This window comes from Cyprinodon variegatus, unplaced genomic scaffold (genome assembly GCF_000732505.1).
Source record: "Cyprinodon variegatus isolate N-32 unplaced genomic scaffold, C_variegatus-1.0 Scaffold234, whole genome shotgun sequence".
Taxonomy (NCBI): Eukaryota; Metazoa; Chordata; class Actinopteri; order Cyprinodontiformes; family Cyprinodontidae; genus Cyprinodon; species Cyprinodon variegatus.
Window position 1 is genome coordinate 175,315 of NW_015150687.1, and position 12,595 is coordinate 187,909.

A 12,595-nucleotide genomic window follows, 5' to 3' on the forward strand; every position below is an offset into this window, starting at 1 on the left:
ACCAAACTCTTCTACAAAAAAAAATTAAAATAAAAAATCTGCTGGCATCCACACCACACATGGACAGGATAGTTGCGTTTCTGTGGCTCTAATAGGAAATTGTTGCACGTTTGCATTGAAAATGTTTTATTACTATCGGCTTTTATTAAAGCAGCTTAGCCCTTTAAGAACTGCTGAATCCCAACTACATGTTTCAATCTTTCTAGTAGAAGTCCCAGAATCTCCATGTTGGCAGATTGTGAGAACGGTTTGTTATTTAACTGCGGGGGAAAACAATGCTTAGGACTTGGAGGTTTGGGCCAACTGTTGTTTTAGTAAAAATAAAACAGATCTGATAAGGTGGCATTCCTGATTAAAAGTGTTCAGTTTGTTTTTAAAATGACCTTTGAAAAGAAAAAAAAAATGTTGGAATATTGCTGCTTTCTTCCTGCGCCTGTCAAAAACTAAAGACAAAGAAAGATTGTCGGTTGTTTTCAGCTATAGTTACCTTCTCAAAATAAATACTGAATCATTTTATAAGAATAGCAGCAATTACAATCCATTGTTTAACTGTTAACATTTACCCAGGTTTCCTAAGACTTGACATTTAACTTGTTAGTACACAAATACATCCCTACCTGTGCTTTCCTCTCACAGAGGGAGTAGACTGATTCTAAGTTCGGGTCACTGTGGAGTGGGTGTGTGTACATCCGGTGTTCAAAGGCCTCCACTTTCTGAATCACTTTCTTCAGGGCCGGGTCTTTGATACCCATGTCATCTATGGGGTCAAGTAAAGGAACGCCATCTGGGAATCGTTTCTGCACCTCCTGGAAACAAAACGAATAAACAGAAGTTTCAATGTTTGGATATAGATTTTTCATTATTTTTCCATTATTCAAAGTTGAAAAAAGTTTGTACCTGTATGGACTTAAGCATGAGTTGTCTGTTGTCAAAAGGCCTGAGATCTTTGGGGATGTAAAGACGAACCGAGCTGATTGAAGTGAGGAGATGGAGCATCACTGGAACCACCTGGAAATTAAAACAGACTGAAATGTGAGTGCTATCTATATTATACTGGAAAAGTTCAGGGCTTTTCTGATAATTTCACCAACCTGCATCTCTCCAGTCTCCCCTGGTGCAGCAGGCTTGGCCGCCTCAGTTGCAGAGTCTTTCACACTTTCCTTACTACAGTGAAGCAAAACCTCCACCACATAAAGCGGCTCAGAGTCTGCGAGGGCCTAAACCAGGAAAAGCACATCAAAATAGAGAGTTACACATTAATCTGCAAGCAAAGTTACACAAAAAAAATGCATAACTATGGAGGGGAATAAAATGGATTCTGGTAGTTTCCGATTAAAAAAAAAAAAAAATCTAAAAAAATGATCATTGCAATTAGAGTCTTTTTATTCCATTTGTTTTTTATTTAAGGTCCAAATAAGTCCAAATGAGTAAAGTTAACCAGTCAGATAGATTAAGTAGGGTTGGGTTTTAAACTAGTATCACAGACTTTGGACCTTCAGAGGACAGAAGTCCATCTGGTTTTTGCTTTAAGCTTAAGTGTGTAATTTTCAGCGACATCTAACGTCCAGACTGCAGACCGTAGCAACATGAACATCTCCCCCCCACCGCTTCTCCCCCCCAACAGTACGGCGAGCGTTACGGGACAAAATGTCTTCCACGACGTCCGCATCACCTACCTTCTCAAGTGATGATGTTTGTTTACATAGATAATTTTACAGATAGTATTTATTAGTATCTATAGTAGTATTTAGTATCTATTGTTCAGTATCGTCTCAGTTTATCTCTCTCAACTTGCCGTAGTTACTTTCGAGCGTAATGGGCGATCTCGCAATCGCTAGTTTGTTGGCTCTGCGCTGCCGTAGCGCAAAGATGTCTGCCTCCATGGCTGCGAGACCCGCTCCTATGTAATTATAAATAACGAATTCTAAGGCAACGCAAATATTAAGGTTAAGAGGCTGAGCTCGTAGATGATGATAAATAACATAGTTATGTATAATATATTACATTTCTGACTGTATATCCCTGTAATTATTACACACTGTAGCTTTAAAGGAATGCATGGCAAACCTGTGGAAGACGTTGCCCTTGTCACGGTAGAAAACTAACACTACACATATCTCTGAACAGAACCCCCACACAGATAACCATGGTGGCATCATGCTGCATGGTCTATCTTAAAAGAACACTGGTAACAGTTGGCAGGGAAAGACTGACAGAGATAAATCGGAGAGAAAAAAACTTTCAAAGGTTGCTAAAGATCTGTGACTTGGGTTAAGAGTCCCTTTCAACAAACAGCAAAGTTTTCAAGAAAAGGGCTTTATTATTAATATTATTATTATAATTATTATTATGCCTAATTTTGTATTGATTATTTTATTTCCAATAAAACATAAAAGCATCAGTGACCTTAACATCTGGCTTACCTTTGTATTTGTTTTCTTGCTGAAGTTAACGACCACCCCCCAGCCAAAATCAGCATCCTCGTTTTTCACCTGTGCAATCAGTAGAATAAGAGCAGTTTTAAATGAAACGTGGAAGTCTAGAAACATTCCCAGAAGATAAGTGAGAAAAGACGAACCTTCACAAGTCGCCCAGGCTGTAAGAAGGGCAAGCAGTATTTGGGTTTGTGGATGAATTCCTGTATCTCTTTTCCCAGCTTGGCCAGCTGCTGCCTGATCTTAAAGTAAGTCACCACACTCTCCTCATTGGGAATATCAATGGTGTGGTACTGCTCCTCTAACTTCTTAATTTCTGCAAAAAACACAAGCAGCAGTTTAATTTAACCTTTCTACATTTCTACAACTAACATCTGGCAGGGTTACAGTTAAAACGGTCAATGCTCACTCTCAACCACGCCAGGCAAAGCCCTGTAGTGCTGAAACTGGTAGAATGACTTCTCGAGCATATACTCTGGGTTGATCTCCTCTACACGCAGCAGGTTCAGCACCATATTGTAGGTTAGATGGAAGGCACTGTTCAAAGGGTCTGCTGAGCCCTGCAAAGCAAGTCACAACAAAACTGTACAAATTAATAACAGAAAACAGTTGGAATAAACTAAGCCATGCAAAAGCAATCAATGCAAGTGCGCTGATGTTGACTCCAACTCCTGGCAGATATTTTATCAGAGCCTTTATGAGCAAACATTTACAGATTAGTATCGACTTCAAAAGGCTCATAGCAGTATTTATAACAATGGGCCAATAAATGTGTCAGACTAATGGAAAATGATAAAGATCTCTCTCAAGACAATCAACTTAGTCAGCCATGTTGAGATCAAAGATTATTTATAGCATCCAGATTTACGGTACCTTCAGTAGCTGTTTGCCCACAGCTGGACTCATCTTCTCATCCACCATGAAAATAACTATTCCTCTGTCATCCATTCCTCTCCTTCCAGCTCGGCCAGACATCTGGATGTACTCACCTGATGTAATCTGGGCAAAGAAATAAATAGGTTGTTAGGCTACAGGAGTAACTACCACTCTGTATGTCCTAGATAAACATAATCATGTATATAGTTTGAAATATAGTCTTTTTTTCTGGTCCTCAAACAAAGCTGATAAAACTCAATTTGTTTTGCAAACAAAATTAAAGGACTTCAATTTCACCTAAACTCATCCTATCATAACTTTGCATGGATAGGGAAGAAAAGCAAAGTGTTTTTGACGAGAGTGCCTGCGTGGAGCTTTGGCACAATCAGAGGCACCAGATGTTCTTCATGAAGTACTTGGATAGGAGAGATGTTTCCCCCGGTGCTTGCGATCCTTAGTGCGTTTCTGTTTCTATGTCTGCAGCTTCACACACGGCCCCCAGCTCTTATAAACAATACGTGGCTGTTTATGTGGCAAAGCAGCCTGCTCTGTTTGAAGACCTTATAAAGACTTCAGAGCAACAGGCTGTGTAAAAACTGAACACTAAACACAGGCCAGAGCTGTTTTAAAGAGGCAGCCATGTTTACAGGATGCCTTCTTTATTTTCACTGACCACTCTCTGAAGAGAAACAGTCAGCTTTCCTTTTGTGTGTTTGACTTTTCCAAGGAAATATTTACATCACCTGCACAGTTTCTGCCAACCTCACTGCTTATATAAATCAACTTCTGGAGAGGTGACCATTGAAAGGGCCCAAATAAAAGCAATCGCTTTTAGAACAAAATGATTCTTAGAAAGATTCAATAGGGAAAAACAGTTGCATTGAGAGTTCTTACAAAGCGATGACTCTTGCCATCGAACTTGCGAGCGCTGGTGAAGAGCACGGTGCGAGCTGGCATGTTGATGCCCATGGCGAAAGTCTCTGTAGCAAACAAGGCCTGGAAAAAGAAGACAAATCAATAATATTACCGTATTTTCACGACTATAAGGCGCATATAAACGTCTTTTTTTCCCCCTCAAAATGTGCGGCGCACCCTATAGTGCGGCGCGCTCTATGTGTGTTGTTACTGCAGACGTTTGAGACCACCGTGAGAACGTTAAAGGGGGAAGTGTGGGCGTGGATTGTGTATAAAAGAACCGATATGTGCTTTATACAGAACTCATCTCCTCATTGAGGAGATGATGAAATAGTGGCTGAGGGAGGTGTATGTAAGGAGACCAGGTGGTTTTTTCCACTTATCACCATCGCTGTTAATCTGTGACTCCATGCGTGCCCATCTCACAGCCGATGTGAAAAACATGGTGAAACAAATGAACGCTGTGCTTGCTGTTATTGCAGGAGGTCTGACAAAGGAATTTCAAGTAATGCTGCTTTCACACCGGACGCAGCAGGTGCAGCAGAAGCAGCGAGTATGCAGGCACCAGTATGGTGCCTGCAGTTTGGATTATTTTGATGAAAAACACCTACCAGCCGCCGTGGTGAACCGCGAGGAGGAGACCCGGCCAGAGGCTGCTGTTGAATGGATTCCTACTGTCGGCGCACCGCCGGTATGTGGGGGTCTGAGCGGCTCCGACAGAAATAACATTGGGAGACAGGATTGTAATCTGGATGAACTGACTGCACTGATTAAGTTTTCAGGTGTATTTTCTCACTTAAAAACATATTAAAATTACTTTATTCCCACTGATCACAGCAAATATAGCTGCAAGGCAAAGAAAGGATAGAGTAGCTCTGCCCAACGCGCGTCAGACACACTTTTGCACCCCGCAGCCAGAGCAGCAAAGCTGCTTCAGCCGCGTGTCAGAACTAACTGGTACAATCTAAACTGCAGGCACCAGGATAATAAAAGCGAACATATTCTGCCGGCAGACTTCTGCATTTTAAGTTAATTTATGCCTCAATAAACTGTTTTAGAGGAGTGATCACAGCGCTCTGTGTCATCAGTGATGTGTCTGTCTCACGGCCAGCTCCCAGGTTTGATTAATACTTTGTAATAAATACATGAATAAAGCACAAACATACTCAGTTTTGCTCCCTGCTCTATTTTTAAATACGCAGTAGAGGTATTAAAAGTAGTAGAGGATAAGTACCGGTATATAAAACCTTTTATCAAAACCACCTAAAAACCTTTTAACAGCACTCCAGCATCTTTTTTCCCCCCTCTATCTCTATTTTTCATTTTATTTTCTCCTTTCATTTTGATTATAAAAAGGTCATCTTTGATACCTCCTATACTAAAACAGTGGTCAATTCATGATACTTCCTTATCTCCTAATTTTGATACTTAATAATACAATGTGTTTGTACATGAGACAGAATGTATTTATGGGTTTGATGCTGTGAAATAATATCTTGATATCCAACAAAATTATTTGATTCTTTCAGAATTTTAAAAGTAATGAATTTATATTCAAGCCCCCTTTTTACATTCATTGTCTAAAAAGGCACATGGTACCTATAGTTTCAATATAAAAAAAAAAAAAAAAAAAGGGGGATATAGTCAGGTGAAAATAAATGTAAAAATCCTACAGCTCTCATTCATACTAAACACAGCATCTCTACTCTTCATACTAATATGATGATCACTGTCTGCAGGACAACCGCCTTAAAAAAAACAGCAGCGAGCTCCACAGAATGGGTTAGATCAAAACATGTTTATCTGTCCTCGCCCAGAGAAAAGGCTTTGTGATCTATTTCAGTCAAAGAGACGAAAGAGACAAAGAGTATTGGGAGATACTTCACCTGAGAGGCAGATGAACAGCAATGGAAAATAGATGTTGATCAGCGCTTATGCAAGCTGTGACACATAGTGTCTATAAAGTCAGATAGCTATACAATTCTCTGATGTGAAAGAGCAATATAAAACATTGAGTAATGCTTCCATATCTATAGCAACAAATAATCACTCATCCTGGGTGGTGCAAGATAAAAGCCGGGTCACACCAGTTGCATGTGACTTTTTGATCTCTGATCCGATTTTTCTCCATGTCACACTGACTGCGCATATAGAGGCTCCAACTAGCAGAGTGAGCAGATCTGTGCAGATTATTTTTACTTATTTCTCTGTGCAACACACATTAGAAGAATTTGCCACATTTTGCTTCGACAGATTATCAAAAGTTGTTAAAATGAACAAATAAAAACAAAACAACCAGCGCAGCTATATAGCAAAGCCCCACTTAAGGAGTAGGGATGGGACGATTTATGAAAACTGTCCGAATCGTTCGGTTCGACTGTCTCAGTTCGGTTTGCATGTGTTTCGTTTGGTTCATGCGCTGCTCCTTTTTCTCATAGGCGAAGCGTGTACACCCCAGAGCAGAAGGTGGCGGTACTGCGACTAAAGCCAACCAACTGTAGTAAACAAGAAGAAGAAGAAGCGAAGCAGCGTAGCCGGGTGTAGCAGGGAAAAAAATCAGTTGTTGTGGAGAATTGTGTCGGAATGGCGAGTGGGAAAGAACAGGAGTTGGAAGACGCGCCAGCAGCACTTTATAGGTCTGCTGTATGGGACCACTTTGCATTTAGAGTGACCTACGATGACGGCGGAAAGAAAGTTGTGGATAAAAGTGCAACGGTGTGCAAGCATTGTGCAACACGTTTTGTTTATGCTACCAGCAACATGTCATGCTAACCGCGAAATCCCTCATACTCCGTCAGCAACCCCCGCTGCGCTCCAGACCGGCTGCTCAAAGCAAAGCCTACAGCCCCCACTGTGGCTCCCGTCGGCTCCCCTCCACGTTGGAGATGATTAAATTCAAAGCAGCCAAACATACGGAAATGATCCAGGGTTTCCGTGGATCATTTAAAATAATTACAATCCATTATTTTTTGGGGGATTTTTTCATTAATTTCATAAATTTTTATGGGATTTCGGTGTAACAATCAACATATACCGAATCGAACCGTGACCACGAAACCGTGAATCGAACCGAACCGTGGATTTTGTGAACCGTTCCACCCCTATTAAGGAGTGTGTGCTGCATCTAAAACCACAACAGATATAGAATTTATATAGGACTCTATTAAAAAACATAATGGGAACTTCCTGTTAAGAAAAGGTCTTTAAAGTTTTGTTTTGCTTTCTTTTCATAAAGAGGGGAGAATCATAAGCTTCCCTGCACATTGTTTTTTTTTTTTTTGTGTGTGTGTGATGCTCAAAGTGGATCATTATGTAACTATATCCGTTTTCTGTCCTCCTAAAGATTTGAGGTGTGATAAGCTGCCTTTTTTGCTGTCCCTCATTTTTGCAAACCTCAAAGAGGATCACTACTTTATCTTTTTCTGTCCTGAACTCCTATCATGGCTATTCTATTTTTTTATGTTTCATTGATCATTTATGCATGAGTCTGTCCTGCCTGATTTACGTAGGCCGCGCGACTCCAGACCTGACCATTTCCCTGTGCGATTAACAGATATTTTGTATTTTCCCCCAATGCGGATGTGTTTGACTATGTGGCCGTGTCTCTTCCTGTCAGACCCATGAAGTTGCCAATGAATTGCTGACTAAAATATCGTCTATCTCAAACGAAGCCACGCAAGCCCTCTTGAAGAAAATTGTGTCAGATGGGATCATTCCCATTGACTTTCAATTATCTCAAAACGCAACGACCTGGTTCGACACAAAGACGGATGGGACACAAAATCAAATTCAGAGTGTTCTGGGCTTAATCTGTTTAAATATCAGCTTTATGTTGTTGATCTATCACATAAATCCCAATAAAGATGTTTTTGTGTTGTACTTCTTTAAAGGAAAAAAATAAAACAGCACTAAAAAAAGGGTATCCTTTCAGAGATAGACGTACCTTTAACAGACCCTCAGAAAAAAGGATCTCGATGGTCTCTTTCAGGATGGGCAATAGGCCTCCATGATGGATGCCTATTCCTCTCTTTAACAGTGGCAACACATGCTCCACCTGTGGGATACCAGAAAGCCACGATCATTAAATGTAGCGATGAAGAACAAGGATGGAAATGTTGGGCCTGTGTTGGTGTGACATGGCTGTTACTAATGCTGTGCTACAGAAACAAGGCTGGATTTAATAAAGTAGCTTTTTTCCATCAAGCTGGGTAACTGGAGGAAACTGTGAGGGTTTTGGAAGGTTTTACAAGGTGTCAACATTAAGTTGCAAAACCTGAGATATTAGAGGAAAAAACACGTTAGAGGTTGTGTGCCAACTGTATGAAAGAAAATGTGCAACACTCCACCCTTGCTTACCTGAGGCAATTTCTTGTCCTCATCTGAAAGACAGTCCACTGCGTTGTTAAACACTTCTTCAACCAGACGCTTCTCATCATCTGCAACAAACCAAATTTGCGTCACATTTTTTTTTAGCCACTTGATCTCAAAAACATTAATGGTATCAAATAATATTTTTCACTATCTTTTGGCGGTTATTCTAAGTGTTTCCCCATTTCCTTCAGGGAAACTTAAGGATTTCGTTATTTTAATCAATGTTTCAACAAAACGTTCAGCCCAGTGACCTTCATTTGACAGTGGCTTTTTTTTTTTTTTTTTACAGGTAAGGTTTTTAAACCTGGGCCGGTGGAATGAAGAATACAAAGTCTCAATATGTGAGGAGCTTGTTCATTAATCTACTGACTGAGCAAATCTTAAGGACGATAGCTGCTTATTTTCAGTTTATCAAGAGTTAAAACTGATCCAACTAGTAGTGCTGGGTATAATAATGAGGATGCAGTTTTGTCTGGAATATATTTGAGAGTTTTATTTAAACTTTTAGAAGTTGATGAATTCATGAAAACTTCTGGGTTATTTGATGCATAAATTAATAAACTGCAGAAAAAAAAATCCACCCTCTGCAAAAAAAGAAAGAGAAGGTACAGGCAGTGAGAAACAGCAGGTTAGAAAAAGGAAAACTAGCAAGGGGCTAGTTAACTCGGGCTTACACTGTGCGATTTTTTGCCCCTTTCGGGGCGACTTTCTAGTCGTGCGAGAATTTTCCGATCGGCCTGACTTTCAGCCTGATCATGTGTCGTGTAGTGTCCAGGGGGTAACAAGGGGTGATCAGCCTCTCACGACCACCTCTTGATCAGGAATTGTGAGGGCGGGAGAAAATAAAAAATGTTTTATTTTCCAATGTGGTTTTTAGACGTACAGTGTGAGCAGGTAGATGACATCAGAGCGTCGTGCTGCATGGTGTGAGAACATACATCGTGAGCCGTGAACTCACACTGTACGCCAAAACCCTGCGGTTTTGGCGTACAGTGTGAGCTGTAGCTGTTTGCAACGATTGAAAAAAAAAATAAAACGCACAGTGTACGCCCGGCTTTAGCACAGCCTCTTTATTGTTGCCTATCTGACACGTAGATTAACATAACTCCTGGGGGAATACAACAGTCCTATATATGGTTTTACCTTTTTGCAAAAACAAATGTCAAACATAAATGAAAAAAATAACAAGTAGCGGAAATTTTAAATGCAGCTGTTCAGCTCCTTCTTAGCTTAACACTTCTAAACTTTAAAAAAAACTTTAGTTTGATTCAATTTCCTCCTGTAAGAAAACATTTAGTGATTTCATACAAAAAAAAAAACAAAAGAAAAAACTTTTTGTATAATTTCAAAACACAAATTTCCAGGATATCTGATTTTTCTTTGACAGATTTTATTAAAGATTTTGTGCTGTGTTGATTAAAAGCTGACAGCGTTAACAGAATAAAAAGCCTCTGGTGCTTTTTATTGGAGGAGTGCAGTATTACACAAACATCATTCATAATATCGTCACAATCCAGGGAAAACTATTCAAGACGAGGATGGAAACTGTTCCACAATACAATTTTAGATGAATGCGTTACTTCATGGCAAAACGAGAGCAGCAGGAGGGTGGGAGCCAGAAATCTCTTTAAGCTCCATTTTTTTTCTATACGATTTGTTAATTCATGAAGGAAATTCTCATCTTATTCAGCTCCATAATCATAAAATACTTATGGTGACACTGCTGGACTAAAGAAGTTTCAGGCAGCATCACCTGCCAGCAAGTGAAAATTTCAGTTATGAGTCTTAATTTCTGAATTAAATTTATACCCAGGGTCATTTTTTCCCTCCCATACTCGAAAGGAATCAGTTCACTGAACAGATACAACAGCAAACCTATGGAACTAATTATGCATGGTCATGATATGTGAATGTAATCAGATTATAGATTCCGAGAATAAAGATCAACAAAAGGATTAAAATAGATTTTTTTTTTATGCCACGATGAATAAAAACGCCTGTTTGTGAAACCCAAAACTCCTTGATCTGCTTTAAGTCGACCAGCCTAACAGAACAGGTCTTTTTGCAAGATGTACAACATAGCCTGAGCATTCCACCATTTGAACTCCACCGATACACTTTATGCAAGAGGTAGAAAGGTAAATTGTATGCAAAACTTTCCACAATGGCACATACCGTTATTAAAATCCAGCTTTGACACCTGCAGGGCGTAGGCCTCACAGTCTTTCTTACTGAAGCTGAAAATGATCACTGGCTGGAAGTTCCTCTCCATGATCATTTTCACTATCTTAAAAACACTGGATGGTCCTAAACAAAGCATTATTTTATATTAATTGATCATTCAAAGTTATTTTTTGGGTTCGTTAAGACTTCAACCCACATACCCTTAGTGCCTCCCTTTCGTCCTCGATCCCACTTGCCACCTCCACTTCCACCCCCAGAGTCTCCCGCATCTCTTAGAACCTGCATCGCTGTGTTAAAGTTATCTTCCCTGAAGTCGCCCTGAGGAGAGGTATACATGCAAATACAGTATCTGTAAAATATCTTATACCAACTAATCACTCTACTTTGGTGACTAAATCTGATTAGACTCCTTCAATAAAATATAAAAAATGTCTGAATCGAGATAAAAATTTATGAATTCAGTTCAGGAGTACTTACGTTCTCATCGACTACCAGGTGGAGTCCATCGCCCCCTGCTGGAAAAATATAATGTTGCAACGGAGTGGGACGGTAGTCGGTATAAACTACATGACAAGGCTGCAGGAAAACAAGAGATACAGGCTTTTATTAACAATACAATAGCATCAAGAATTCTGGTGTAAATAAATTTGTTTTGCTGCTGCTGCCTTGCTGCTAATGTAACATGCTGTTACATTACTTATTTAACTAGCAGGTTTACTGCATCACAATAGTAAATCACAGAATTCAAAAACTATCAGTGAAGCCTTAGTGATCCTGCTATGGGTTTATTGCAAACAAACAAAACATAGAATCTGTAATTACTGACCCAACTTAACACCAATGTTCCCAGTCTGGGAAGACTCAGACTCTACTGTAAATGACTGGAGGTGGGAGTTTACACTTCCACCAGAATTACCCATAATGTAACTGTGATTTTCTGTAACCATAAGGTCAAGGTTGCAGCAGCAACAGCATAATGTCTTAATTATACTCTTTAAGTACTGAATGAGCTGGGTAGATCTTTATAACTCCAACAACTGGCTTCTGTGAGAGCTTTTCTTTTTGTTTAAACAAAGGTGTTTTTGTAACGCATCATAACTATCTGATTGGTTGTGGCTTCTTTCTGCTGTTCCTGCTTCTTTCTAAACCGAGGCGCCATGTATACGGAACGTGTCAGTCGGTCTGTCCAGGCTAAGAATTAGTGCATTGGGCCCACCTGCTTGTGTAAATGGCAGATCCATTCAGCAAACTGTTTGGCGTTCGGGATGGTAGCCGACAGGAATACATAATGCACATTATCAGGAAGAAGGATGATGGTTTCTTCCCAAACAACCCCACGCTCTGAAACAAAGCAGAAGCTCTTGTCAATACAAAAACATTATCTGCTGTGAAAACGAAGCAGCCAACAAGCTTTGAACCTCCTTAAGAATCCAAGCCGATAAAGTTAGAATTTAACTCTCTAAGCCAGGTCAACTTATAGCCATACAGCAGTGCTGCAAGAATTAAAAAAAAGCCTAAATTCTTATCACTGTATCACTGACTACAAGTTCTAATTAATTAATTAGTTTACTAATCTGTCTGATATCTTAGTTAAAGGTATAGTGGAGGATTTTTGCAAATTTTTTAAAAAAGACCCGCCCTCTCCACCTAAAATAATGCACATGACATAAGCTTAGTTTACAAAACAAGTTTCGCAATTTTAGCACTATGTCAGACTCACCACTGGTAAGGGAAAATGGGAACGAGCATGTAAGAAAACCTTACGTACCGTATTTTCACGACTATAAGGCGCACGTAAACGTCTTTTTTTTCCC

General features: G+C 39.8%; 1 protein-coding gene across 1 annotated transcript in view; it reads right to left on the minus strand.

Annotated features, from left to right (window-relative positions):
* The window catches only part of skiv2l2 (Ski2 like RNA helicase 2), a 25,554-nt gene that overhangs the window by 5,283 nt on the left and 7,676 nt on the right, over window positions 1-12,595 (minus strand). Inside the window, exons 8-21 of the mRNA XM_015381448.1 lie at window positions 11,998-12,122; window positions 11,259-11,357; window positions 10,982-11,099; window positions 10,773-10,904; window positions 8,583-8,662; window positions 8,170-8,280; window positions 4,206-4,307; window positions 3,309-3,434; window positions 2,845-2,995; window positions 2,579-2,751; window positions 2,424-2,492; window positions 1,092-1,217; window positions 898-1,008; window positions 618-806 (exon numbers count right to left, since the gene is read on the minus strand). Coding sequence (XP_015236934.1) covers window positions 618-806; window positions 898-1,008; window positions 1,092-1,217; window positions 2,424-2,492; window positions 2,579-2,751; window positions 2,845-2,995; window positions 3,309-3,434; window positions 4,206-4,307; window positions 8,170-8,280; window positions 8,583-8,662; window positions 10,773-10,904; window positions 10,982-11,099; window positions 11,259-11,357; window positions 11,998-12,122 — 1,712 coding nt within the window. The remainder of the gene's footprint in view (window positions 1-617; window positions 807-897; window positions 1,009-1,091; window positions 1,218-2,423; window positions 2,493-2,578; window positions 2,752-2,844; window positions 2,996-3,308; window positions 3,435-4,205; window positions 4,308-8,169; window positions 8,281-8,582; window positions 8,663-10,772; window positions 10,905-10,981; window positions 11,100-11,258; window positions 11,358-11,997; window positions 12,123-12,595) is intronic.